Source organism: Oncorhynchus masou, chromosome 29, assembly GCF_036934945.1.
Source record: "Oncorhynchus masou masou isolate Uvic2021 chromosome 29, UVic_Omas_1.1, whole genome shotgun sequence".
Lineage (NCBI taxonomy): Eukaryota > Metazoa > Chordata > Actinopteri > Salmoniformes > Salmonidae > Oncorhynchus > Oncorhynchus masou.
The window spans coordinates 29,951,596-29,979,583 of record NC_088240.1 but is presented as its reverse complement, the minus strand read 5'-3'; the positions used below and the strand labels follow the sequence as shown (position 1 = coordinate 29,979,583).

The window sequence follows — 27,988 nt, the reverse complement described above, 5'->3', positions numbered from 1 at the left end:
GGGCGTGCAAAATTATTCAGCCCCTTTACTTTCAGTGCAGCAAACTCTCTCCAGAAGTTCAGTGAGGATCTCTGAATGATCCAATGTTGACCTAAATGACTAATGATGATAAATACAATCCACCTATGTGTAATCAAGTCTCCGTATAAATGCACCTGCACTGTGATAGTCTCAGAGGTCCGTTAAAAGCGCAGAGAGCATAATGAAGAACAAGGAACACACCAGGCAGGTCCGAGATACTGTTGCGAAGAAGTTTAAAGCCGGATTTGGATACAAAAAGTTTTCCCAAGCTTTAAACATCCCAAGGAGCACTGTGCAAGCGATAATATTGAAATGGAAGGAGTATCAGACCACTGCAAATCTACCAAGACCTGGCCGTCCCTCTAAACTTTCAGCTCATACAAGGAGAAGACTGATCAGAGATGCAGCCAAGAGGCCCATGATCACTCTGGATGAACTGCAGAGATCTACAGCTGAGGTGGGAGACTCTGTCCATAGGACAACAATCAGTCGTAAATTGCACAAATCTGGCCTTTATGGAAGAGTGGCAAGAAGAAAGCCATTTCTTAAAGATATCCATAAAAAGTGTCGTTTAAAGTTTGCCACAAGCCACCTGGGAGACACACCAAATATGTGGAAGAAGGTGCTCTGGTCAGATGAAACCAAAATTGAACTTTTTGGCAACAATGCAAAACGTTATGTTTGGCGTAAAAGCAACACAGCTCATCACCCTGACCACACCATCCCCACTGTCAAACATGGTGGTGGCAGCATCATGGTTTGGGCCTGCTTTTCTTCAGCAGGGACAGGGAAGATGGTTAAAATTGATGGGAAGATGGATGGAGCCAAATACAGGACCATTCTGGAAGAAAACCTGATGGAGTCTGCAAATGACCTGAGACTGGGACGGAGATTTGTCTTCCAACAAGACAATGATCCAAAACATAAAGCAAAATCTACAATGGAATGGTTAAAAAATAAACATGTCCAGGTGTTAGAATGGCCAAGTCAAAGTCCAGACCTGAATCCAATCGAGAATCTGTGGAAAGAACTGAAAACTGCTGTTCACAAATGCTCTCCATCCAACCTCACTGAGCTCGAGCTGTTTTGCAAGGAGGAATGGGAAAAAATTTCAGTCTCTCGATGTGCAAACCTGATAGAGACATACCCCAAGCGACTTACAGCTGTAATCGCAGCAAAAGGTGGCGCTACAAAGTATTAACTTAAGGGGGCTGAATAATTTTGCACGCCCAATTTTTCAGTTTTTGATTTGTTAAAAAAGTTTGAAATATCCAATAAATGTCGTTCCACTTCATGATTGTGTCCCACTTGTTGTTGATTCTTCACAAAAAAATACAGTTTTATATCTTTATGTTTGAAGCCTGAAATGTGGCAAAAGGTTGCAAAGTTCAAGGGGGCCGAATACTTTCGCAAGGCACTGTATGTGCGTGCGTGCCTCTCCTTGCTCATTCTCCTGTGTCTCCTCTCTGTCCTTTAGGGCCAGTTTCCCAGAGCCTCTCTCTGCAGTATGGTGGCTCATACTGCACCCATGCCGGATGTGAAGGCCCCTCCGCCATGTGATTACCCCTCAGTGGGCTGCTCCCCCGGCCACGGCCCTGCGGGCTACTCCTGCACCGCTGGTATCACCATGGACCTGGAGCCCTGCCTCAGCCTCACCGACCTGCCCCTTCCCCAACCCCTTTCTGGCTTCAGAGGCCACAGTGTACCCCCCTACCCTCCTTACCCAGGCCAGTGCCCCGTCATGCCCCGGTGTAACAGCAGTGCCCTGTTGACTAATCTTGGCCTTCGTTACTGCTCCACCAACAGTGTGCAGCACCCACCCAGGGGGCCTGACTCTGGGCTGGGGTTAGGGTCAGGGTTAGGCCTGGAGCCGGACCACGCAGGGCCCTGTGTGAACATTAACCCAGACAGCGGGACTAGACTCTACCGCAGCATGGAGAACCTGAACTGGAGTAATTCTGTGTCTGAACCAGGCCTCTACTCCTCCCCCTATAGCGCCCCCCACAGGGGCAGTATGGACAGTGAGTTCATTTTCCGCTGCACTGCCACCAGCCACTGGTACGATGGGCCCCCGGTGGGGACAGGGCCCCAGGGCTACAGTCCTGAGACCCTTGCCTTCTACCCCAATGCTCGTCTGGGGGGAGGTCTGGGGGGTCTGGGGAGGAAGGAGCTGCCCCTCCTCCCCCAGTGGCTGTTCCCCAGTGTGGATGACTGGGGGGTGAACGCTACCACCACCGCCAGGAAGGGGTTAAGGGAGAAGCTCCGCCTCCAGAGTGCCCGGGCAGCAGCAGAACCCCTAAAGCCTCTTCGACCGCAGATAACCCCAGGCAGTACCACTCCCATCCTGGGGGGGTGCTCAGAGAGGGACTCATCGCCCTACCAGGGGTACGTGGGGAAACCCCTGTGTGTCCGGCGCATCACCAGCCCTGAGGAAATCAAGAAAGAGGTTCTGAGACGCCTGCAGCTCCGCCGGCAGAACAGCACCCCAAACCTGACCCTCCGCGCCTCCTCTGAGACCCCTCAGACCCTGGACATGACCAAGTCCTACACCACCGAGTCCATCTCTGTGGCTGGGAGTTGTGCAGAGATAATAGCCGAACGCAAGAAACTCCCCATGGGCCGCCTGCACATCCCCACCTTTGAGGAGTTTAAGAGAATGAGGCAGAGAGAGGGAGAGGGTGGACAGACAGAGAGCCAGGGTAATGTCACTACAGTAACAGCTTCAATAGACCAACAGCCAGAGCTTGGTACTGGCAGTCAGACCCCAGGGACGGGCAGAGACTGTAAGACTCAGACAGCTCTATTGGGAAGGAGAGACTCTCAGTCTCCCACTGTGGGACTGAAGGAGGAGGAGAGGGAGAGCAGTGAGAGGATAGGCAGTGGAGAGATAGAAGAGATGGGGAGCTGTGAGGGGACAAGGAGTGGAGAGGCCAGGCAGAGTGACAGCTCCCCTGGGGCTCCACCACCCTGTCATCCAGACTTAAGAGCAGAGGAGAGGGTGATGGTGGTTGCGCCAGCTCCCACAGCCAGTGCTACTAACTCAGCCACTCTCATCTTAACCGGACCCACTCCCCAGCCAACAAGCAGCATTCAGACCACAGTCTCTACCATGGCTATATGTACCGGCCCTACTCCCCGCTCTCCCCTCCAGCCCTCCAGTCAGACGCAGGGGGAGGGGACTATGGACCATGCCCAGGCCCAAGTCAGCAGCCCCAGTGTGGAGATCAGTGTGCCGGGGGCCTCCTTAGTCCCCTTCCCTCCTCCACGCAGGGAGAGTGCAGAGGGCCCCTCCAGCTGCTGCCCAGCCCTGCTCCTGGACAGGACTGACCTCTCCAGCTACGGAGCCAAGATCTACAAGATGAAGGATGGCTTTATCGGATCAGCCCTGGACCTCATCAAGAAGAGGTTAGTAAGAAGGTAGAGTTAGGGGTAGTTGTCATGATCAACACGATCATCAATGGGCTTCAGTATTGCACAATATTGTACAGTAATGAGCTGTTTATCTATCTCAGTTTGACTCGTTATCTTGCCCTACTTTGTGGAAGTTCTATGCATACTCAGATGAAAGGTACAATTCTAAATGAAATGCAATATTGGACCTTAGCCGTGTAAAGAAATGATTAACTAGAAAATCCATTTATTTAGTAGTTTGTCAATATGTGTAGCCTTCATTTAAGATGAACATACTTTTGACAAAAAGCTTGTTTTGAAATCTTGTAAAGCTCTTAGATGGCTAAATTGAATCTCATGGTTCCCAACAAACATGTCAGCAAACATTGGCCCATGTGGGTATTCGGTGGGCAAGGTGGGCACGGGTTAGCCCACAACAAGCCCACATCAGAGCCCAACACAGGCTAGCCCACACCAGCCCAACACGGGCCATCCCACACCATCCCAACAGGGGCTAGCCCACACCAGCCCAACACGGGCCATCCCACACCATCCCAACAGGGGCTAGCCCACACCAGCCCAACACGGGCCATCCCACACCATCCCAACAGGGGCTAGCCCACACCAGCCCAACACGGGCCATCCCACACCATCCCAACAGGGGCTAGCCCACACCAGCCCAACACGGGCCATCCCACACCATCCCAACAGGGGCTAGCCCACACCAGCCCAACACGGGCCATCCCACACCATCCCAACAGGGGCTAGCCCACACCAGCCCAACACGGGCCATCCCACACCATCCCAACAGGGGCTAGCCCACACCAGCCCAACACGGGCCATCCCACACCATCCCAACAGGGGCTAGCCCACACCAGCCCAACACGGGCCATCCCACACCATTCCAACAGGGGCTCGCCCACACCAGCCCAACACGGGCCATCCCACACCATCCCAACAGGGGCTAGCCCACACCAAGCCCAGCTAGAGGCGGGGGCTCATAAGAATAGTTGGGAGTGTGGAATGCACACAGTTCTTTTTGTGCAACCGTTACTGAGTTTGCTCTAACTGTTTAAGTGTTCTGTTGTGTGATGCCCAATTTTTCTTTAGCTTGTACACTGCCAATGATAGTCTTTAAAAATACTTAAATAAGTGCATGTGATATGTGAGAAACTTAACATTTTCTCTTGTAAAAAAATATACTGAACAGAAATATTAACGCACCATGCAACAATTTCAATGATTTTACTGAGTTACAGTTTGTATAAGGAAATCAGTCAATTGAAATAAATTCATTAGGCCCTAATCTATGGATTTCACATGACTGGGCAGTGGTGAAGCCATGGGTGGGCCAAGGAGGACATAAGCCCACCCACTGGGAAGCCAGGCCCAGTCAATCAGAATGAGTTTTCCCCACAAAAGAGCATTATTACAGACAGGAAGAATCCTCAGTATCACCAGCTGTCCGGGTGGCTGGTCTCAGACAATCCCACAGGTGAAGAAGCCAGATGTAGAGGCCCTGGGCTGGCGTGGTTACATGTGGTCAGCGGTTATGAGGCCAGTTGGATGTACAACCCTATTCTCTAGAACGATGTTGGAGGCGGCTTATGATAGAGAAATTAACATTAAATTATCTGGCAACAGCTATGGTGGACATTCCTGCAGTCAGCATGCCAATTGCACGCTCCATCAAAACTTTAGACTGTGGCATTGTGTTGTGTCACCAAACTGCACATTTTACAGTGGCGTTTTATTGTCCACAGCACAAAGGTGCATCTATGTAATGATCATGCTGTTTAATCAGCTTCCTGATATGCCACACGTGTCAGGTGGATGGATTATCATGGCAAAGGAGAAATGCTCACTTACAGGGATGTAAACAAATTTGTGCACAAAATTGGAGAGAAATATACTTTTTGTGCGTTTGAAACATTTCTGGGATCTTTTATTTCAGCTCATGAAACCAACACTTTACATGTTGCGTTTATATTTTTGTTCAGTATACATATACAGTGGGGAGAACAAATATTTGATACACTGCCGATTTTGCAGGTTTTCCTACTTACAAAGCATCTGTCATTTTTATCATAGGTACACTTCAACTGTGAGAGACAGAATCTAAAACAAAAATCCAGAAAATCACATTGTATGACTTTTAAGTACTTAATTTGCATTATATTGCATGACATAAGTATTTGATCACCTACCAACCAGTAAGAATTACGGCTCTCACAGACCTGTTAGTTTTTCTTTAAGAAGCCCTCCTGTTCTCCACTCATTACCTGTATTAACTGCACCTGTTTGAACTCGTTACCTGTATAAAAGACACCTGTCCACACACTCAATCAAACAGACTCCAACCTCTCCAAAAGGGACCGAGAGAGGTTTAATAGTTTTTCATTCCCATGCTTAGGAATTCCAAGAATTGATGAGGTAGCTTTTACCAAGTGTATTAATACATGTATGTAGGAAATTTTACTAATATACAGTATGTTCATATTCTAACACAAAATGTATTCTTAATGTGTTTTAATATGACCTCTGTTACATATCCATGATCTTTGTGAATATTGTAATAGTATAAAGTTGGGCATTCAAAATGAATCATTTTCTATTGTTATGTGTGCACCCCAGGGGTCTAGTTTTAACGACTCTGTTTCCCTCAGCTCCATTAAACAAGTCTTGTGTTTGCGCTCGTCTGTGTCCCATGCAGACTTACGATCACGATGGCTATCGAACTGTGGCTAGTCTGATGGGTTTTTCACCAGGCAATTACAATACTGGAGTTTACACCTGATGGGATGTTGGAGCAGGAATCTATTAATGGTGGGAGGTTCTAGAACAGTGCTCTTGGGTGTGCTTAGTGTGCATTAAGATGTGGTTGCTCTCGCTCTCTCCTCATGACAAATACACAGGTTAGGTTGTGGTGTGTTGTTTTTTTCCTCACATTTTCCTCACAAAGACATTAACAGAGAGATTACAGAGTCACCATCCATGTTTAGAATATACAGTATGGATTCCTTATGAACAAACATGATATGGCTGGAGCAACTATATACTAATTTCAATAGCACAGTGTACCGCAGGCAGAGAGAGGTGATATATCATACACAGTCCATGAGCTAATAAATTACGTTTCAGGTTATTACCCCACATGAATCATCTACAGGCTGACAGGTAATAGTTGGAAGGAAAGGTTTTAATGAAAGTTATTCCAGCTGGAAGGAAGGATACGCACCAGCCTGTGGTTTTATTGCCTCTTTCTGGCAATATTCCCTACATCAGGGTTCCCTAATAGGCGGCCCGCATGACAAACTCAGTCCGCAGGTGATTTTATTGGACTGTAAAATCACCAGGAAATCATCTCAAGAGTGATTTTAATTTAGGAATCTGTTCTCACAAATTTGCACACATTAAACAGAGTGGCATATGTGAACATATTGCAATGTAATCCAGGTTTAAAATTTCAAATACTATATCTGTTTGGGATTCTTGAGGTCAGTTTGTACTGTACAAATTATTTGTAACTATGTTGAATGTAATTGGGGACCCCTGCCCTACATAGTGCACTACTTTTGACCAGAGCCATATGGGAATAATGTTCTATATAGGGAATAGGGTGCCATTTGGGACACATCCCTAAAGAAGGGCCATATTAATTATTCATTTTATGCCCACGGAACCTGCATCGTCTGAAGATAAAGAGTTTGCTTTGTTGCATTTTAAAGACTTCAAAACTTTAGCAAATGCTAGTGAGTGTTGCTAGTGTGTAGGCCAGTTGGTGTGTGTGTGCTTGTGTTCGCGTGTGCGTGCATGCGCCGGTGTGTGTTACTGATGGGAAGTTCGGCTCTTTTTACTGACTGATCTTTTCAACTCGTTCAGTCAACAGAACGAATCCTTCGACTCATTTCATTCATTTGAGACAGTAATGTCCAGAGCACGCAGGACCCACTACCGGCGAACAATGAACTCAAAACAGTCATGATTCTACAAGCCTCTCGTTCAACTCATTCAACATAAAAGGCGCTGCATGTTCAAAGTACGGAGCTCATTTCGACCTCTTAATGCCTCCGGATGCTCGGCAATTGTGTCACCCCTTCCATACAGAGCCTCCGACTCCATTCCAGATCAAGCATAAATTGGCTTTAAGGGGCTTATTGGAGCTGTTATTTGTAACTGAGACTTGGAGTAAAAGAGTGATTTAAACAATGTACATTTGTTCATTACGAGGCATACAAATACAATTATTTATTGGTACATTTGAAACAAGGTCTAGTTGTGGCCGCAACCGGACTAGATTGTGAACGACTCCTGGCGGAATGCATTGCTTGACTGCGGTGAGGGTGATTGATAAGCACAATATCAATTGCGAACTGTAGTATCCCAAACGGTTCATTCTCGAGTTCGAGTTTGCTGAGCAGAGGTTGTGTATGTTTTGGCTCTACAAAGCTATGTCCGTCATAACATTCAATAATCAATGAACTGCATTCATTCTTGCACCATACGATGAATTACCAGTTCTAAACATGTGTTTTTTTCTCTATCCTGCCTGCAGCATGATCTATTTTGCCTGCACGCCGGAGGAGAGCATATTAAAGGCTCTGTGTGGTCAATCTGAAGTCTAACGTGGCCGTACAGTATTAACTGCGATGCAGCCTCCTCAGATGTCAGGGCTGTCATACTTATTGCGCTTAGCTGAGCAGAGCTGTTGTGAAGGAAGTTGTCAAGGAAGTGAGTTTGTGTTTATATAGGATGTACTGCCCCCACCTACCATAAACCAATCATGTCAATGTGGAGCTATACGGAGCCCTCCGCATTGTTACAGCATTTGAGAGGCACACCGTGATGCGGTACAGAGCTTGATTTGGCCTCTGCGTGCCTCCAGAGGCTCCACAATTGTATCACACCCTCCATACAAAGCCTTCAACCACATTTTTGGATCACGCATAAATTACCTCTTTTTTAAAATGTTTTTTTCTTTCTTTCATTTTTTCCACAAACAAACAAATAAAGAAACACTGTAAAGCATAAAAACATTGAGCATGACATCCAGACATATCCTCCAACATAGCACACAGCCAAACAGTATCTCACAAGCTACAATAGTGAACTAAATGGGTTCACAAGCATAAGTAATCACCTCCCAGTCTTAGAAACATGACAAGTAAAACGCATCCAGCTTCTAGAATTGTTGTTTCTACCAGTGATCCTAGCAAGTATTTGTTCATAAGATGTGACCTCCAACATTGATTCTATCCACTGTTTCAGAATAGGAGTGTCATGAACCTTACTCTTGCTGCTGTAACCATACCAACAGTGATCAGTGCAAATTCCTCCTTTGTTACATTAGGTAACTCTGTTCTATCGCCTAAGAGACATATTCTCAGTGAAACTGGAATTGTTAACCCCAACCATTCCTCCAGCTATTTCAAAACATTCTTCCAGAAAGGTAGCACTAATGTACATTCCCATATTGTGTGTAAAAATGTCCCAGTGTCTTTTTGGCATTTCCAATACAAAGAACTGTTGGTCAGCCACATCTTATGAAGCCTTGTTGGGGTCCAATGTAGTATCTTATATTGAGTACGTTTTATCCCTGGCTTCCCTTATGTTCCTCCCTGAGCTGGACAAGATCTTCAACCAGGTATCATCCTCAATTTCCCACTTAAGGTCAATTTGCCATATTGAGGTTTTTACAGTCTTTGCTCTGTAGATGACTAAATATTGAGGAAAAAATGGCTGCTTTATGTTTGGGTAATTCCAAATACTCAGCTATTGGGTTCTTTCCTGGATGTTGTTGATAGCCGGTTAACAAACATTCTCTCAATTGTAAATATTTCCAGAAATGTCCCTTGTCTCTGACATCATATTTTTGTACCAAATCTGAGTATGACATTAAAACATCTTCATTGTACAGATCACCTATAGTATGAATTCCTTTCATTAGCCACTGTTTCCAGTACACAGACTTCTTTCCTATCTGTAAGCCTAGGATTGCGCCACAATGATGAGTATCCTTGTTTTAGATGTGATATTCCACATATCTTGTGTACTGTTCTCTCCACACCTCTTTTGAGTGTAACAAAATTGGGTTGGGAGTTTCAACAAACCTCTCCCCTGTAAGACTATGTGACCGAGTATCAATAGAGGTGAAAATATAACTTAGTTCAAACTCTATTTTTTATCCAATCCAAGCCAGCATCCCTTTTGCCCCAATGCTTTGCAAATTTAGCCATTTCAAATGATAAATTGTACAATTTAACATATGGTAAAGCCAAGCCTCCTACATCCACTGGTGAACATGCCTTCTTCATATTAATCCTGGGTTTTTTCTTTTCCCACAAAAAGTATTTTGTTAATTTGTCATATTGTTTAAAACCTGAAGGGGCTGCAGGTTCCCAACTGGGAACACCCCCCCTCCCCCCCCTTCAGCCCAAACGGTGGCGCAGGGAAAGCAAATATATTCTTAAAAATATTTAACCTCCACACATTAACAAGTCCAATAGCTTAAATGAAAGATAAACACCTTGTTCATCTACCCAGCATGTCAGAATTTTAAAATGTTTTACAGCGAAAACATAGCACATATTTATGTTAAACCACCACTAGGAAAGCATACAATATGTAGCCACATTGCTATGCAAAATAGCACAATCACAAACGCAGGATTAAAAGAAAAATAGTTCACTAACCTTTTTAAAATCTTCATCAGATGACAGTAATAGCACATGTTACACAGTACATTTATGTTTTTTTCAATAATATGCAATTTATATCCATAAATCTTCGTTTACATTGAGCCATGTTGAAAAAATGCAGCAGAAATGTCCAGAGAAATTATAAATAGCTCCGGCAGCTAACGCCAGATAACAGCAATAAACATCATAAACTTTGACTAAATATACATGTTCTACATATATTTAGAAAGATACACTTCTTCTTAATGCAAACGCTGTGTTACATTTATTTTTAACGTTACAGAATTCGTTCACTATTCAATAATCTGAGACGGCGCTCAGGCATTAGCATTATTTCTCTACAATGTTGGATTTGACAAAAATACAATTTTATAACATAAATATTCCCTTACCTTTGATGGTCTTCGACAAGAATGTCGTGGAAGGAGTTATACTTACCTAATATAACGTTTGGTTGCTGTTGGTGTGTCTTTGTATTAGCAAACGCTAACATCTTCAGGTGAATTACCCCAAAAAGGACTTCTGATCACGAAAATTGCGCATCAAAACTTCAAATTTACATATTATATGTTGACTAAACTGGTCAAACTAAGTGCAGAATCAAGCTTTAGGATGTTTTTAACGTACAAAACAATTGGCGATTAAATCAAACATAACGAACTCTCCTCATGCAAGCCGGAAAAAACTCTCCTCATGCAGCCTGTCGCCGCTACCCAGCTATTCATCAGAGGGACTTTATGTTTCATTTGTCACCCTCTCTGCGGGTATTCTATTGTGCCATTGACAACGTCGGAAGAGGATCTATGCCATTCCTGTTTTTTCATTAAAAGAACTCTGTTTCTGTTAAACCGCTTTTGGGTCTTCACTCAAGTACATAACAGAAATAGAAACTGTTCCCAGATCCGTAGCTGGTTGGGAAGGGTGGGGGCGATGCGTCAAAGTTGGAGCAACTTTCTTAGGAGAGAGAGAGAGTTTGGAAGAATGGCTGCCCTGTGAGTTCTGCTTTACATACAGACATAATTCGAACGGTTTTAGAAGCTTTAGAGTGTTTTCTATTCAATAATAATTTTTATATGCATATATTAGCAATTTTTGACAGTTTTTTTTTTAGTTTACTTTGGGCACACAATTCATCCAAAGGGGGCAGTATTGTCCCGAGCCTTAACAGGTTTTAAAATACCGGTCTGGAATATTCTGTTGTGACTTGACTTTAACATTAATCTGAAGACTGTTATTTATGTAATTAACTATGTTTGATTGTTACCCGATTTAAATTAATCATGTAACAATGAACTCATTAGGATCTGGGGCGCCACGAGAGCGGTTTCTATGAAAGAGTTACCATCTCCCGAATTAAACTCTAAAAGGTCTTTAGCTATCACATCTATAAACAGTCAACTTATTAATCATAACCTCGTATCATATCACCATTCTGAATAGTTGTAATCTCCTTGCATCTGCAAAAACCAGAGCCTTATTTATGATTCAGGACTACACAAATTGGTTTAATTATTTATTTACTGGCTGATTAAATGGAAACACAAGATAAACATACATACTCTGCACCGGTTATTGACTGGCTGAAAACAGGTCCCTAGCGGAATGACAACAACATGGATACTTGTTAAGAAGAGATGGAGAGGGAGCGAGGGACAGAGACACTTAACATTGGCAGATTCAGAAACTACTCTCACCTACACTAACCATATACTTTACACACGAACCTCCGCCCACTTTGAGGAAGAAATCATGAATTTATTTACGTGAAATGCCTGGGTTTGCCGGGGATCTCTCAGTGAACGGGGCAGCCTTGGAAAGTGGGTTGGACCTTTTCGCGGCACGCTTGTAAGGCACTGATTGTCCGAAATGGTTCCAACAACTCCTCTACTGTTGTCCTTCTTCGTAGTTGTCCGGTATGTGGTGACTTGTCGTGTCGTTTGAACAGAACGACAGAATTTATTTTTCTTCCATTCACTATTGAAGATGCTTATTTGTAGATAGGCTAGCCATCTGTATTGATGGTTCTCAAATGGGGTGATGAGAGTAGCGTAATATTATGGTTTGAGCAGAGTAACAGGATGGTCCTACTTAAATTCACTTTCGAAGATACTTTACTCCACGCTTTATCTGGAATGCTGTGTTAATTCGTAACCCATCATTTACACCTTTTGCTCAAAAGGGGAGGTTCTGGCAGGCTGGCACAACTCCTGAACTCACTCCGGGCGGTTATTACTCACTGTGTAAAGTTATGGAAAACAATTATCTCTTATAACTTTATACTTCTGTTATAGTGTAGTGCAGGTCCTATACCTGGCCATCTGATAATCTAAGTAATTCTATACCAGACAAAAAAGTATCCATATCTATGGGGCTCGCTGAATAGGAGGATGAATATCAATTTTCATAAAAACATTGAAACACACTGTTTATCTCTTTCAATGAGGTCACCATCTTATTGCCCTTTATTGATGGAATTACATTAGAAATGTTCTGCATTTTGTGTTGTCTTGCTAGTAGCCTGCCTTTCTTCTCACCTCCCTCATAAAAACTGGTTCTAAGTCTAAACAGTGCATATTCTGCCTTTTTTAAATACATTTCGTGCAACTGAAATTTCTATTTGCAGGCAGTTTGAAATGTGCTATCTGTGAAATGTCTTGCCAAATCCCTTTCCAGGCCACATATCTCAGATTCTAATCTGTTTACTGCCTCAGCCCCTTCTCTCTTCTTTTTTGGACTCATGTGCTATTATTTTCCCTCAAATATATGCTTTAGAGGTTTCCCATACTGTGGGAACCTTTTCAGTTGACCCTATGCTGATTTCAAAAAGGATTGAAGATCATCTGCTTGTGTTTGGGTAAATATCTCATCTTGTAATAGAATGGTGTTGAGGCTAAATCTACCCTTCCTCACATTTTCTAATAAACATCATTATATAACATTATATATGCTCCAGCTGTACAAAAAAAATAAATGTAGAAATAAACGTGTAAATAAACATAGAAAACCAATCCCAAAATAAAACAAAACAACTAGGAACGTTTTGCTTCTCGATGAGTTAATCGTCACAGAACTGTCTTTGATGCTGCAAAAGATAACCTGCTGTCTCAACTCAAAATTCCTTATGAGCCGTGGGGCGCTTGAAAGGCTAAATTACTGTAGCAACACTCCGCAGAATCCCACAAACACATAGGCTGTACCTTGTCTCGTCTTCTTTATCTGGGCTAAACACCTTGCTCCAGCAAGAATCTCTCTGCCTCCACATTGTCCTTGAAAAGAATCCCTTCCAAGTAAAGAGCAGGGTCACTGGGAATGCCAGTGTATGCCTGACTTTCTTCTTGTGTAGTTGGTTCTTCACCATTGCAAACGTCTTCCTCTTCATTGCTAGTTCCTTGGACAGGTCCAGCCGGCTGCCTTCCCACTGAACACCACTTTTTTCTTGCGCTGCTTTAAGTACCTTGTCCCGGGGTGTAGATCGTAGGAAGCTGTTGAGAACCATTCTCGGGGGCCTATTCTTGTCAGGCATGTTTAAACTACGATGGGTTTGTTCAATTTCGAACTTCGTGCCTGTCATCAAATCCTTCTGCAATGATTTTCTGAGTTAGAGAGGGAGGCTTCAGACAGGGACACCACAGAGTTGTGTAACTACCAATTAAGAGGACAAATTATGCAAATTCACAGAGTAGATGTTATTCTACATGACAGACCAGAGATAGATGGCAGTACAGCAGGTTAAATGGGACTAGGGAGACAGGGTTTGTGAAATAGTGTAGGGCCGTGATGTGAGATGACAAGACAAAGCAAATACACCACGAATGGGCAATTGGCGGCCAACCCATCTTTTGTAGACCAATAATAATATATAAATATATATTATTATTTTTAAATGGGGGGGACTTAGTCGGGGTCTCAACATTCTGTTGCGAATTAAAATAATTATTACACAAGGCGCAATTTAGAAATTTGGTTGTGCATCAGCAGTCAATCAGTTGGCACATGTCAGCAAATATTCTTTAGATTGGTAAATTAGTCTAGCGGCCAGCTACAGTGCCTCAGCAATCTACACACAATACCCCATAATGACAAAGCGAAAAACAGGTTTTTAGGTTTGTTTGCAAAACAGAAATACCTAATTTACTCAGTAAACCCTTAGTTATGAGACTAGAGCTGGCCTCCTGACCAAACTGGGCAATCAGGGGAGTAGGGCATTGGTCAGGGAGGTGACCAAGAACCCGATGGTCACTCTGACAGAGCTCCAGAGTTCATCCAGAAGGCCAACCATCTCTGCAGCACCCCACCAATCAGGCCTTCATGGTAGAGTGGCCAGACTGACCCACTCCTCACATGACAGATTCTCTGGTCTGATGAAACCAAGATTGAACTCTTTGGACTGAATGCCAAGTGTCACGTCTGGAGGAATCCTGGCACCATCCTTCGGTGAACCAGCATCATGCTGTGGGGATGTTTTTCAGTGGCAGGGACTGGGAGACTATTCAGGATCTAAGCAAAGATGAACGGAGCAAAGTACAGAGAGATCCTTGATGAAAACCTGCTCCAGAGAGCTCAGGACCTGAGACTGGGGCGAAGGTTCACCTTGCAATAGGACAACGACCCCAAGCACACAGCCAAGACAACGCAGGAGTGGCTTCGGGACAAGTCTCTGTATGTCCTTGGGTGTCCCAGCCAGAGCCCGGACTCGAACCCGACCGAACATCCCTGGAGAGACCTGAAAACACCTGTGCAGCAACGCTCCCCATCCAACCTGACAGAGCTTGAGAGGATCTGCAGAGATGAATGTGAGAAACTCCCCAAATACATGTGTGCCAAGATTGTAGCGTCATATCCAAGAAGACGCGAGGCTGGAATTGCTGCGAAAGGTGCTTCAACAAAGTACTGAGTAAAGGGTCTGAATACTTATTTATATGTGATATTTCATTTTTTATATATATAATATGTAAATTAGCAAAAATGTCTAAAATCCTGTTTTTGCTATGTCATTATGGGCTATTGTGTGTAGATTGATGATAAATAAATAAATAAATAAGCATGTTCGAATTACCAAATTACCGACTGGTCAGGGACCCATTGATCATCAGTTATCATATTAAAAACTGCAAACATTTCTCTCCACCCCATGGCAAAATGTGTAGAATTGCAGTAAATCAGCTGTAACGCTACACATTTTTATCTCCACCCCATGGCAGAATGTGTAGAAATTCAGCAAACTTGCTTTAAAACGGCAACATTTTCTCTATGCCCTGTGGCAAAATGTGTAGAATTGACTTTAAAACAGATTTTTTCCCTCTTCACTGTCACAGGGGGGCTGCTATAATGTTTTGCTTGCAAGGAGGGGAGTGGGTATGGATGTGGGTACGCAGACCCACGAGCCACTGCGGCCCCTCATGAGTTCCGTCAAAATGGCCCATCCCTGAAATACACAAACATGGTGTAAATATTGACTTTCACACTGATGATTGACGGAAATGAATAAAATGTAGAATGTTGCAAATTGCTAGGGTACAGTTTACATCCCAGGCCAAATAGCTTGGCTATTTTCTTGCCAGGAGAGATACATTTAAATGGAGCTTTGGGAAGGATATTGTGATTTTTCTTCTCCATTGTCTGTATAGTGCAGTCAATCACAATGTGACGTGAACGGACACCATGATTGTGGAAGGCAGACTGATCTGTTCTAATGTTCATTCAGCAGCTAGCTCATACTGTCTGTGTGTGTGTACATGTGTGCGTATGTGTGTATGCATGCCCACATACATGCATGTCTATGTGGAGAGAGCTCAGGAGCAGGCAATGTCCCTGGGTGCGCACACACACAGCTGACACATGCTCGGAGTATGGCTGGTCAGCACACAAAGGAACCAGAGGCAGATGTGTGATGCATGTAGAGTGATGGGAGGCAGCATCTTGCCATCCTGCCCTGTGGTCCAGGAGTTCAGGTGTTAATGGGAATTGATGCGTCAAATTACCCAGCCCCTGAGCCCCTCTGCTGGGGAGAGAAGAAGGAGAGGAGGGGGAAAGGTCCCTGGAGGGGTGGAGAGGAGGAGGAAGGAGAGGGAGAGAGGGAAGGGAGGAGGAGGGGGAGGTCTGATGAAACTGAATGATTTGGATGGTGGGAGGAGAGGAGAGAGGTGCCAGGAATCATAATTCTATCCTCTGCCATTCTGCCATCTCTAACACCCCTCATCTCTTCCCCTCACTCCCTCCCTCACTCCCTCTCTTTCTTTCTCTCTCCTCTCTTTTTTCCCTATTCCCCCCGTCTTTCTTGTCTCCAGCTGCAGTGCAGAGATTGCAGCGGCGGAGGCCCCCGTCAGGCTGTCAGGTGACCAGGACGAAAGCACTGACATCACCGCTCCCCCACCGGACTGTCACTCCTCTGCTGTTTCCATGACAACCACGACGGCCTGCGGAGCGGAGTCTTGCGACAAGCCTGTAGCAGGAGGAGCAGGAGGAGAGGAACTAGCTGCAGAATGTGTAAGGAGAATCTCTCTCTCTCTCTCTCTCTCTCTCTCTTTCTGTCTCTCACTCACTCAACATGCTGGGATAGCAGTGGGCTGAAGCACGCACACAGACAGGGGAATGTGAGGATGGTTAGGGAAGAACAGAACAGAATAGAGGGATTGCGTATCCAGACAGGCAGGCGGACTACACACACACACACACACATTCATAACCAGGCAGGCAGGCAGATGTATGTGATGAGCCCCTGACAACTGCAGGCATGCAGGTATGCAGCTCCAGCCTCAGCCTCAGCGTCTTCCTCCAAGCTCAGCTCAGCTCTGCATCTGCCTGGGAACAGGAGTCAGCAGAGAGGGAGGATTGAAGAGCAGGTTCATGGTGGTAACTAACTGGGCTTCTTCATCTAATCTTTGTGCTGTGCTGTGCTGCTCTGCTGGCTCGGCTGTCTGTCTGGTCCTCTCTGTGTGAAACAACGCAGCTATCCAGACGCTAGCCGTCCGTCAGTAGCTGTCGGTGCATTGTGTTAATTTTTGCTATAATCCGAGCAACACGTCTCAGCCTCTGCTGGGGTTGAGGTTACAGCAGCAGCATCGATAGCCAGGGTCGTTGGGTTTATGGCCGTCATGTATTTTGTATGAGGAAGGATGCTATAGGTGAGACCGAATGCTAACGTTGTATATGCCACCATTGCTTTTTGCTCATAGTCATTGTTGCTGTTGCACTGTTTATTAAATGCATGGAGAATGGCTGTGCATGTTTCCAGCAATGGCAAACCGCAATTCATTAGTACCTGCATCGAACTGCGTCATTAATTGTTCTGTGCGATACTAGAGCCTTAGCTATGAGTCTTATTTCCCATCCTCGTTTTGTTTGAATATGAAAACTTACCCCAATGCCCCTTTATCCACAGCAATGTTGTTTATCATGTAATGGTCTGCAGCTATCTGCTGTTTATCAAGCTGATGCTAGCAACCACAGAATCTAGACATTAGCAGTTTGGGGGCCGATCAATGATGATCTGTCAATCAATGAGCTGCTATCACTCAATGCTGTCAATCGCCTAATGATGCTGAATGTGCGTCTGTAGAGAATTGAGGGGTCAGGGGTGAGGGTTCAGCGGTTACAAGTCAGTCTGATGACCTTTCACCTGATCCATAGTTCCATAATGAGGCCCACCATGAATAATTTGACAGACACCAACGCAATCCACCCAATCCATTCTTGAACAGCACCTAGCATGTGTTGTTGGGAAATTCCATTGTTTATCTAAAAAGGATAGACTTGTCCTGTTGTCTCTGCTATTTGGGATATTTTCTACAGCCTCAAAGATTTCCCTTGCATTCCTATTCCCTAGAATTCCTATTCCATTCCATTCCATTCCAAGGCTTCCCAAGTAATTCCGTGAAGGAAACAGGTGTGTGCCCTTGGTCGGTCGGTCAGGCAGTCTGTCTGTCGGTCTGTCCGTCTATTGGTCTGAGTACATGCAACATTGAGAGACTCTCGGAGTCAAAGCTGTCATGTTTAAAGTACAGTCTGTGTCTCAGGATATTAAACACCATTTAATTTGTCAAACCAATCAGGTTCAGAATGGATTAATATCTGTTGCAATTCAGCCCATGATGGCACCATTAACAGGGGTAGTCTATGCTACAGAGAATGCTCTCTCAGGCCCCTGAGTGTATGATACAGTGAACCCACTTCCTATAGCCTCTCACATGACACTTACATCTCTCTCTCTGTCTCCCTGTCTCTATCAACACTGACCATGCCTCTTTCAGCCACTAGCAGATGCCATTATTATTGACTGGTGTGTTTCTCCAATCAGCTTAACTCTGGCCTGGGCTGCAGGCGCTCCAGCTCAGACGCAGCCTATGAGCCGGCTGAGTCGGTGAGGGCCCAGCGCGAGGTCCGCCTCCGGCCCCACTACAGCGACCCCATGCCGGCCGATGCAACCAAGCGCAAACAGCTGGAGATGAAGATCGCTGCAGCTGCATGCCTCCACAGCCAGCGTCGGGACAGGGACAGTGGTGAGTGGAGCTACATATCAAGCATCCCTGTTCAGCCCATATCAAGCATCCCTGTTCAGCCCATATCAAACATCCCTCTCTAGCCCATATCAAACATCCCTCTCCAGCCCATATCAAGCATCCCTGTTCAGCCCATATGAAACATCCCTGTCTAGCCCATATCAAACATCCCTGTCAAGCCCATATCAAACATTCCCATCTAGCCCATATCAAACATTCCTCTCTAGCCCATATCAAACATCCCTGTTTAGCCCATATCAAACATCCCTGTCAAGCCCATATCAAACATTCCCATCTAGCCCATATCAAACATCCCTGTTCAGCCCATATGAAACATCCCTATCTAGCCCATATCAAACATCCCTGTCAGGCCCATATCAAACATTTCCATCTAGCCCATATCAAACATTCCTATCTAGCCCATATCAAACATCCCTGTCTAGCCCATATCAAACATCCCTCTCTAGCCCATATCAAACATCCCTGTCTAGCCCATATCAAACATCCCTGTCTAGCCCATATCAAACATTCCTGTCTAGCCCATATCAAACATCCCTGTCTAGCCCATATCAAGCATCCCTGTCTAGCCCATATCAAACATCCCTGTCTAGCCCATATCAAACATCCCTGTCTAGTCCATATCAAACATCCCTGTCTAGCCCATATCAAACATCCCTGTCTAGCCCATATCAAACATTCCTGTCTAGCCCATATCAAACATCCCTGTCTAGCCCATATCAAACATCCCTGTCTAGCCCATATCAAACATCCCTGTCTAGCCCATATCAAACATCCCTGTCTAGCCCATATCAAACATCCCTGTCTAGCCCATATCAAACATCCCTGTCTAGCCCATATCAAACATTCCTGTCTAGCCCATATCAAACATCCCTGTCTAGTCCATATCAAACATCCCTGTCTAGCCCATATCAAACATCCCTGTCTAGTCCATATCAAACATCCCTGTCTAGCCCATATCAAACATCCCTGTCTAGCCCATATCAAACATCCCTGTCTAGCCCATATCAAACATTCCTGTCTAGCCCATATCAAACATCCCTGTCTAGCCCATATCAAACATCCCTCTCTAGCCCATATCAAACATTCCTTTCTAGCACATATCAAACATCCCTGTTCAGCCCATTTCAAGCACTCCTGTTCAGCCCATATCAAACATTCCTGTCTAGCCCATATCAAACATTCCTGTCTAGTCCATATCAAACATCCCTGTCTAGTCCATATCAAACATCCCTGTCTAGCCCATATCAAACATTCCTGTCTAGCCCATATCAAACATCCCTGTCTAGCCCATATCAAACATTCCTGTCTAGCCCATATCAAACATTCCTGTCTAGCCCATACCAAACATTCCTGTCTAGTCCATACCAAACATTCCTGTCTAGCCCATATCAAACATCCCTGTTCAGCCCATTTCAAGCACTCCTGTTCAGCCTATATCAAATATCCCTGTCCAACCCATATCAAATCAACACTCCAACTTCATCATAATCACACATTTTCCTCTTTATCCAATAGTCTTTCCTAACTCAAGCCTCTCTTCGTGTGTTTAATTCCTCTGACAACGCACCATTCCACAAAACTACCCAAAAAAGTAATCACACACATCCTTCTCATCCTACTTACCGTTTGGGCAGTCTTCTCAGAGGCTTTGTCTGGCATGGAGCCCATGTTTTACAGTCTAACAATGAGCCAGGTTAAGAAACCAAAACCCACATGAACCCAACCTCAGGCTGCCCAAAAAGTTCCACTGCCACAAACATTATTGTTCTTGGCTATGACCTCACTTACTCTCTCTAAAGTGCTGGCCTCAGCTTTACATTATGGACCTCAACACTGCAGTGTGACTGTCTTTCTGCCATTGAAACATTCTGAATCACTGGGCTCATATTTAGAGCCTCAGCCCCCCTCTCTGTTTTCCTCAGATTGTGTTCAGGGCAACCAGCTGAATCACTGTAAAGGAGCTAGCTATCGCATGTGATTTTAGATGGCAATCTTTCGAGGCCCTTACACTAACTTACCCTGACATTTTAAGATTGGGCCTGTTTTGAAGAGTAGGAGCCTACAAGTATTGTCTCTTCAGGATACGGCTGCTGTGCCGAGTTATATAGCAAAATACTCTCAGAATGTTTGTGACCTTTCACTCCCTAATTCAGCTAAAAATTCAGCTAAAAATGTGTTTATTTTAGAACATCTGTTTCCAAGTATTCCCACAAATGAAAAAAGGTTTTTGATCGCGTCTCAATGTAATCAAGGTATGAAATTATTGTTATTTTCAAATACAATCTCTTTTTGGGGCGGCAGGAAGCCTAGTGGTTAGAGCGTTGGACTAGTTCACTGAAAGGTTGCTGGACTGAATCGCTGAGCTGACAAAGTAAAAATCTGTCGTTCTTCCCCTGAACAAGGCAGTTAACCCACTGTTCCCACTGTTCCCCGATTGCCCATCATTGTAAATAATAATTGGCTCTCAACTGACTTGCCTAGTTAAATAAAAAAACAACTTGTATTCAATTTGCAGTGTATAAATTATTAGAATTGTGTTCCAACAAAAATTGGTCTGCAGCTGAATCTAGTTGCCTACCCCTGCTATATAGTAATGTTGACCTTACACTACTGACATTATTGTTAGAACAAGGGTCAAGCCTTAGAGGTGTGGGGATAAGATAGTTTTTTACATATCTGACCATGTTATCCATTTAAAAAATGTGCGTTACAACAATGTGGGATTGATTGGAGACAGAGAGGCCTCCTGTATACTTGTTAACAATGACATGTGACTTGAATCTAGCCCATAGACATATTGTGTTTATAAACATTAGTTGGTCTAACCTGTGTTCCTTTCTGTGCATGTGTGTCCCATAGCACCTGCCTCGGTGCGGGTGCGCTCTGAGCCCCGCGGTGAGGAGCGTCTTGGGGTTCTGGGCGTGACAAGGGCTGGGCATAACCGCTGGAGCACCGTGAGCAGCCTCAGTGCCGACAGCGGCGTGGTGGGCCTGTGTGATGACCGCGACGAAGACGAAGATACCCGGAGAATACACAGCAGCGGAGGGGCAGAGGTAGAACGGGTGGACAGCGGGATTGGACCCTGTCTGGCTCGCGGCTGGAAGAGACCCTCTAACTCCCTTCGGGCCTGGGAGGCCCAAAGACCCTGCCCAGACTGTGGCCAGAGAGACGGGCACGGGGTGGCCCGGACGGACGGGGAGGGTACCGGTATGTGTGAGCGCTGCTCCAAGCTGAGGACAGAGAGGAAGGAAGCCATCTTGGAGTTCCTGAACACAGAGTCAAGCTACGGGGAGGACCTGAGGATCATCAAGGAGGAGTTCTACGGTCCCATGCAGAGCGCCGGGCTGCTGACCTCAGAACAGCTGACTGTGGTGTTCAGCAACGTTCAGGAGCTCATAGACGTCAACGAACGCTTCACTGAACATCTGCAGGACAGCATCGATCAGGCCTTTGACCAGGTGAGGTGACACTTTCGAACCTAGGGCACCAGTCAGCTCAACAAATGTTTAAAATGATGCCAATCTCATAGGCAGCAAATCCTTGCATTCATGGCTCTGATTTTGAGTTGTGGTTACACAGTGATCAATGGAATCATTGTCATTGTTGTTGTTCCCTTTCAGGGAGATGAGGACCTCCTAACAGTGTGCATTGGAGAGATTTTCCTGGAGTTTGTCAACATGCTGCCAGCCTTCCAGACATACTGCCTGCAGCAGTCCACTTCTGTCAACATGCTCAACACCTTGGAGAAGGAGAAGGAACTGCTCAGGTAAAGACTGTATTTTTCCTAATTCAAGATCGAGACTAAGATAAAATGTACACAAAATGTATTGTTTAGGAATTCTCTGCGCTCTTGCCCTCTTCTGTGCACTGAGTACTGGAACAGTAACTTTGAACCCTAAGTTCCCACTGCGCAGTGTTATTCTTAATGGAAAAGACGGAAGGTTATGATTAATTCATAACTGGTCCTATTTTGAGAACAGAGCTGAAGTCATAACTTTTTTTAGACACAGCCAACTACATCACATCTTACCCATAATGACTCAGCCTGCCTTGTCTTCCCACTGGGCACAAATGTCTGTTCAACGTCTAGCTTTAATTTCCTTATGGTTGAGTTGTCAACTAATGTGACATCAACAAAAAATGTCACCATGTCATTGGATTTAGATTAAAAGTTGGGTGAAAAAAAAGATGAAATGATGTGGAAACAACGTTGATTCAACCAGTTTTTGCCCAGTGGGTAGTGATTCCCACTTCTTTCAAATTTAGAATTAGGTCTGAGAACCTTTGGCCTACAATCGCAATTAAACAGTATGATAATATCATTCTTTGCCTTTCTTTCTCTTTCACCTCTCCCTCCCTCGCTCTTTCTCCCTACCTTCTCTCTCTCTTTCTCTCACTTTCTCTCTTTCTTTCTCCCTCCATCCCTCTCACTCTCGCTCCTCGCCTCCCAGGATCTTCCTGGATGTCTCCCAGAATGACAATACAGCCCTGCGGCGTATGAACCTGCGGTCATTCCTCATGGCTCCCCTCCAGAGGGTCACCAAGTACCCCCTCCTGCTGAGCCGCATCAGCAAGGCCACCACAGAGTGCCACCCGGACCACGCCCGCCTCCGAGAGGCCAAGAGCCGCGTGGAGTCACACCTGGAGCACATCAACATGAAGACCAAGCAGGAAGGAACACTCACCTGGTCGCTGCGTTCCTTTCGCCGCGACAGCCGCAAGAACCGCGAGGTCATCAACATTGAGATGCGGGAGATGTCCATGAAGACGGTGGGCTGGGCCAGGGAGAACACACGCTTTGTCATGGAGGGGCCCCTGCAGCTTTCCCAGCCCGCAGACGGACAGTGGGTAAAGAAGGGCAGTAAAGGCCTCAAGTTCCAGAATGTCCAGAGCCTGCTGATGGTGCGTACACAGCGTCCTGGGGAGGGGCTGTCTCCGACAGATGGCGGGGCTAAGGTGGAGCAGCAGGAGCACGGTGTCTGGGATGGTGTGCTGGTGCTCATCAAAGACAAGAGCAGCGGCAAGTTCACTGTGCTCAGGGAGCCCATCTGCCTGGCCAACTGTGTAGTGTCGGCCGACCCTGACTGTGAGGACACCTTTGAGGTGCTGGATATACGGAAGGAGGCCTTTGTTTTCAGGGCATCTGACAAATCCCGCACGCAGCAGTGGTTCCGGCAGATCAAGAGGTATACCCGTGACCTGGGACCATGGAGGAAGAGGCGTAACGCGCTCCCCAATATCATGATAAACACAAACCAGGGCAGGTCCTGAGACCGAACGCTGAGGAACACCGTTTTACTCTTTGGCGGTATACCAGTGTAAATAGATGTACTACTCCTGCAAAAACAAATGATCATGCTTCTGGTGGACCAATTGTTTCTGAAGTTTTAGGATGGGGTTTGTCTGAGGCTTGTGAGGTTCCATGTTATGATGAGGATAACACTTTTTTTCTTAGAAAAACTACAAGTGCACCATATTGTAACGAAATGTATGAAGATATACACTGAACAAAAATATAAAAGCAACGTGCTACAATTTCAAAGATTTTACAGTTCACATAAGGAAATCAGTCAATTGAAATAAATTCATTAGGCCCTCATCTATGGATTTCACATGACTGAGAATACAGACATGCATCTGTTGGTCAAAGATACCTTTAAAAAAAAGGTAGGGGCATGGATCAGAAAACCAGTATCTGATGTGACCACCATTTGCCTCATGCAAAGCGACACATCTCCTTCGCATAGAGTTGATCAGGCTGTTGATTGTGGCCTGTGGAATGTTGTCCCACTCCTCTTCAATGGCTGTGCAAAGTTGCTGGATATTGGCAGGAACTGGAACACGCTGTCGTACACATTGATCCATAACATCCCAAACATGCTCAATGGGTGACATGTCTGGTGAGTATGCATGCCATGGAAGAACTGGTACATTTTCAGCTGAATTGTGTACAGATCCTTGCGACTTGGGGCCATGCATTATCATGCTGAAACATGAGGTGATGGCGGGGGATGAATGGCACGACAATGGGCCTCAGGATCTCGTAATAGTATGTCTGTGTATTCAAATTGCCATCGATAAAATGCAATTGTGTTCGTTGTCCGTAGCTTATGCCTGCCCATACCCATAACCCCACCTCCACAATAGGGCACTCTGTTCACAACGTTGACATCAGCAAACCGCTCTCTCACACGTCTGCCATCTGCCCGGTACAGTTGAGACCTGGATTAATCTGTGAAGAGCATACTTCTCCAGCGTGCCAGTGTCCATCAAAGGTGAGCATTTGCCTACTGAAGTCAGTTACGACGCCAAACTGCAGTCAGGTCAAGACCCTGGTGTGGACAAGCACACAAATGAGCTTCCCTGAGACAGTTTTTGACCGTTTGTGCAGAATTTCTTTAGTTGTCCAAAGCCACAGTTTCATCAGCTGTCCTGGTGGCTGGTCTCTGATGATTCCGCAGGTGAAGAAGCCGGATGTGGAGGTCCCGGGCTGGTGTGGTTACACGTGGTCTGTGGTTGTGATACTTCCAGCTTATGGTAGAGAAATTAACATTAAATTCTCCAGCAACAGCTATGGTGGACATTCCTGCAGTCAGAATGCCAACTGTATGTTCCCTCAAAACTTGAGACATCTGTTGCATTGTGTTGTGTGACAAAACTGCACATTTTAGAGTGGCCTTTTACTGTCCCCAGCACAAGGTGCACCTGTGTAATTATTATGCTGTTTAATCAGCTTCTTGATATGTCAAACCTGTCAGGTGGATGGATTATCTTGGCAAAGGAGAAGTGCTCACCAACATGGATGTAAACAGATTTGTGGCAAGAATTTGAGAGAAATAAGCATTTTGTGCGTATGGAAATTATTTTGAATATTTTACTTGAGCTCATGAAACATTGGACCAACACTTTACATGTTGAGTTTATATTTTTGTTCAGTGTAGTTTTTAGCTTCTGTCAAAAAACGATCAGCCACTTGGATGACCAAAAAAGACACTTGGTTGGTTGGGAACACTGCCGGCCTTGATTGTCAAAATGGTTTGCTCTTAAAGAAAGATAGATAATTGTTTTCAGTATACTGACTAACAAGGTGTCTGCGTTGAAAAGCATGGTTGAAGTTGAAGATTGAAAAAACATGAAAAGGTTTACTCTGTAGTATTCATGAAAATGCACAAATGAGTGAAAACAATGTTAAGTTATACAATGGGGACTTGGACTACAGCTTAGTAAAAAAGACAGGAACTTTATTTTTTTGTTTACCTGACCAAGGTAAGTCAAAAGCACTGGGTTCTTCCCTCTTTTTTTTACCTTCTGTGTCAGGAGCACTGTCCACGGCCAGGAGAGAAGAGCAGCTATACGGCATCCAAATAAGAAAGTCACTCAGAAAGTCACTCAAAACTCCCTACAACCCCATGAGACTTCCTACAGTACTATGGATGCCAGGGAGACCGTGTCTTTCAGGCACATTGGGTGGACGTACTTATATCACTGGGCTGGGTTCAAGTCACAAAGCAGCAATAATTTGTGCAATTTTAGCTATTTAGTTTTGTTTCTTCACATCTGATCAGACTGTAATTGGTGTAAATCGAGAGCTTATTATACCACCTATGAGTGTCAGTGATATTAAAGACACAAATGAGCCACAGAGGTTACCCTAGAATAATGTGCACTTGAACTTCAACCCTAGGCCTGGTTTTGCCCCAACCAGTATTTTCCAACTGCTTATTCACACTCGAAAAAGCCTTTACCTGTAACTGAATGTGGTAGTAGAGCATGGCCAAAGTGGAGGTGGAAAGGCCTCAAACACTGGTTGGTCAACCTGGACCATGAGTTTAGTAGCTAAAGCAAACAGTAGCTCCACTCAAATGTCCCCACAGTGCTCCGTTCCACGACAAGCAGATGGGGAAATTATGAGCTTTTGTGCCTTGTGTATTTATTTCACTCTAAATTAACAAAAAGTATTTTTTGTTGTTGTCAGTCACAGTAACATTGATAAAACGTTGAGTATCTGGAAATGGTCACCGAGTCAGACAGCCCTCTGCCCCTAGGTAGCAAAAGTGACATATAGCCTGGTTATACCGTCTGAACACTGCATTTACCAATCTGGATGCCAGACTAGACCTTACAGGCAATACTTATTACTCAATCTGGCTACTAGTGTTACTACATTATTACGTCATAGTTTACCTGAGCTCTTATCTCAAGTGTGACTTCCCTACTTCTAACATGTGTTTTTGTGTCTGCTGTTTCTAAATCTAAAGGCCCTTCTTTCTGTTTGATGCACTTTATAATTAAGACTACAAACTAGATCCAGAGAATGGTGCGACTGTCACTCTCCAACAACGCTATCTGCAGTTCATGAATTCAAAAAGCTTTATTCTGTCTGTTGTATGGTTTATTTACAGAACTCTTTATGTTAGAGAAATGTATAAGACCACAGCTGACTACACACAGCAGGTCAAGGCAATACTTATCATCTAAATCTAACCTACGTATACTGTTCAGTCTGATTAGGTCTAGTCCAGGAGTAGCACATGTCAATGAGGTAGTGAATCTACTTTGGGGCAGAGAATGGTGTACAGAGTAGACTACTGCCTGTCTCTTACTGTTCATCACCTTCCAATGGCGTTACCCTGTTACAATCATAGGATTAGAATATCGTTCTATTTCTAGAATCCCAATCTATTACTATGGTTAGAATTCTTTCAGCTTCCATCTTGTTCCACTAAATGATTACTACCGTGCAGAATATGAAAAGACTGATGCTGTGTAACAGTTTGAAAATGCCCTTTTCAATATCCTAGACCTGCTGAACTGTCAAATGTTTTCCTCTGTATTTTAAAGACCTAATGTAATATTTCCTTTATGTAAGATATTGTGAATTATATTAAAAAATGACATGTTAAATACATGTGTCTTTGTACATAACTCCTTTCCACTTATTGCTATCTATTGGCATCCACTGTGCCTTGAGGTAAGTGATATTCTGAAATAGTGAACAAGGTGTTCTCTTATGCAAATAAGGCTTGGTTCATTCAGAAAAGGTACAAGGCAATTGGACTTAAATGTACTGTAGCATGTTGTTTGGACAGAAGTCTCCCTTTTCAGTGAAAAGTGCTTCTTTGACACCAAATAGGCCAAAAAAAAAACAATACATAGTATTATGTAGAAATATTTATTTGGAACATTTTCACATTCATAAAAAAGACACAATATTCCTTTAAATCAGGAGTAACAAATAAAAAATGCACATAGGAAGTGCCACAATACATGAACTACAATAACGTACATATGCAGTAGATGCATGGAGAGTGGCCATAACAACAATTTGTAAGTCGCTCTGGATAAGAGCGTCTGCTAAAT

At 44.6% G+C, this 27,988-nt stretch overlaps 1 protein-coding gene across 1 annotated transcript in view; it reads left to right on the top strand.

The window, feature by feature from the left end:
- LOC135519305 (uncharacterized) overlaps positions 1 to 27,529 on the top strand; it is a 50,485-nt gene extending 22,956 nt beyond the window's left edge. Inside the window, exons 3-8 of the mRNA XM_064944470.1 lie at positions 1,499 to 3,426; positions 16,397 to 16,595; positions 18,406 to 18,607; positions 21,488 to 22,086; positions 22,249 to 22,394; positions 23,080 to 27,529. Of these exons, the coding sequence (XP_064800542.1) occupies positions 1,529 to 3,426; positions 16,397 to 16,595; positions 18,406 to 18,607; positions 21,488 to 22,086; positions 22,249 to 22,394; positions 23,080 to 23,899 (3,864 nt within the window). The 5' untranslated portion in view covers positions 1,499 to 1,528 and the 3' untranslated portion in view covers positions 23,900 to 27,529. The remainder of the gene's footprint in view (positions 1 to 1,498; positions 3,427 to 16,396; positions 16,596 to 18,405; positions 18,608 to 21,487; positions 22,087 to 22,248; positions 22,395 to 23,079) is intronic.
- The last annotated feature ends 459 nt before the right edge of the window (positions 27,530 to 27,988 follow it).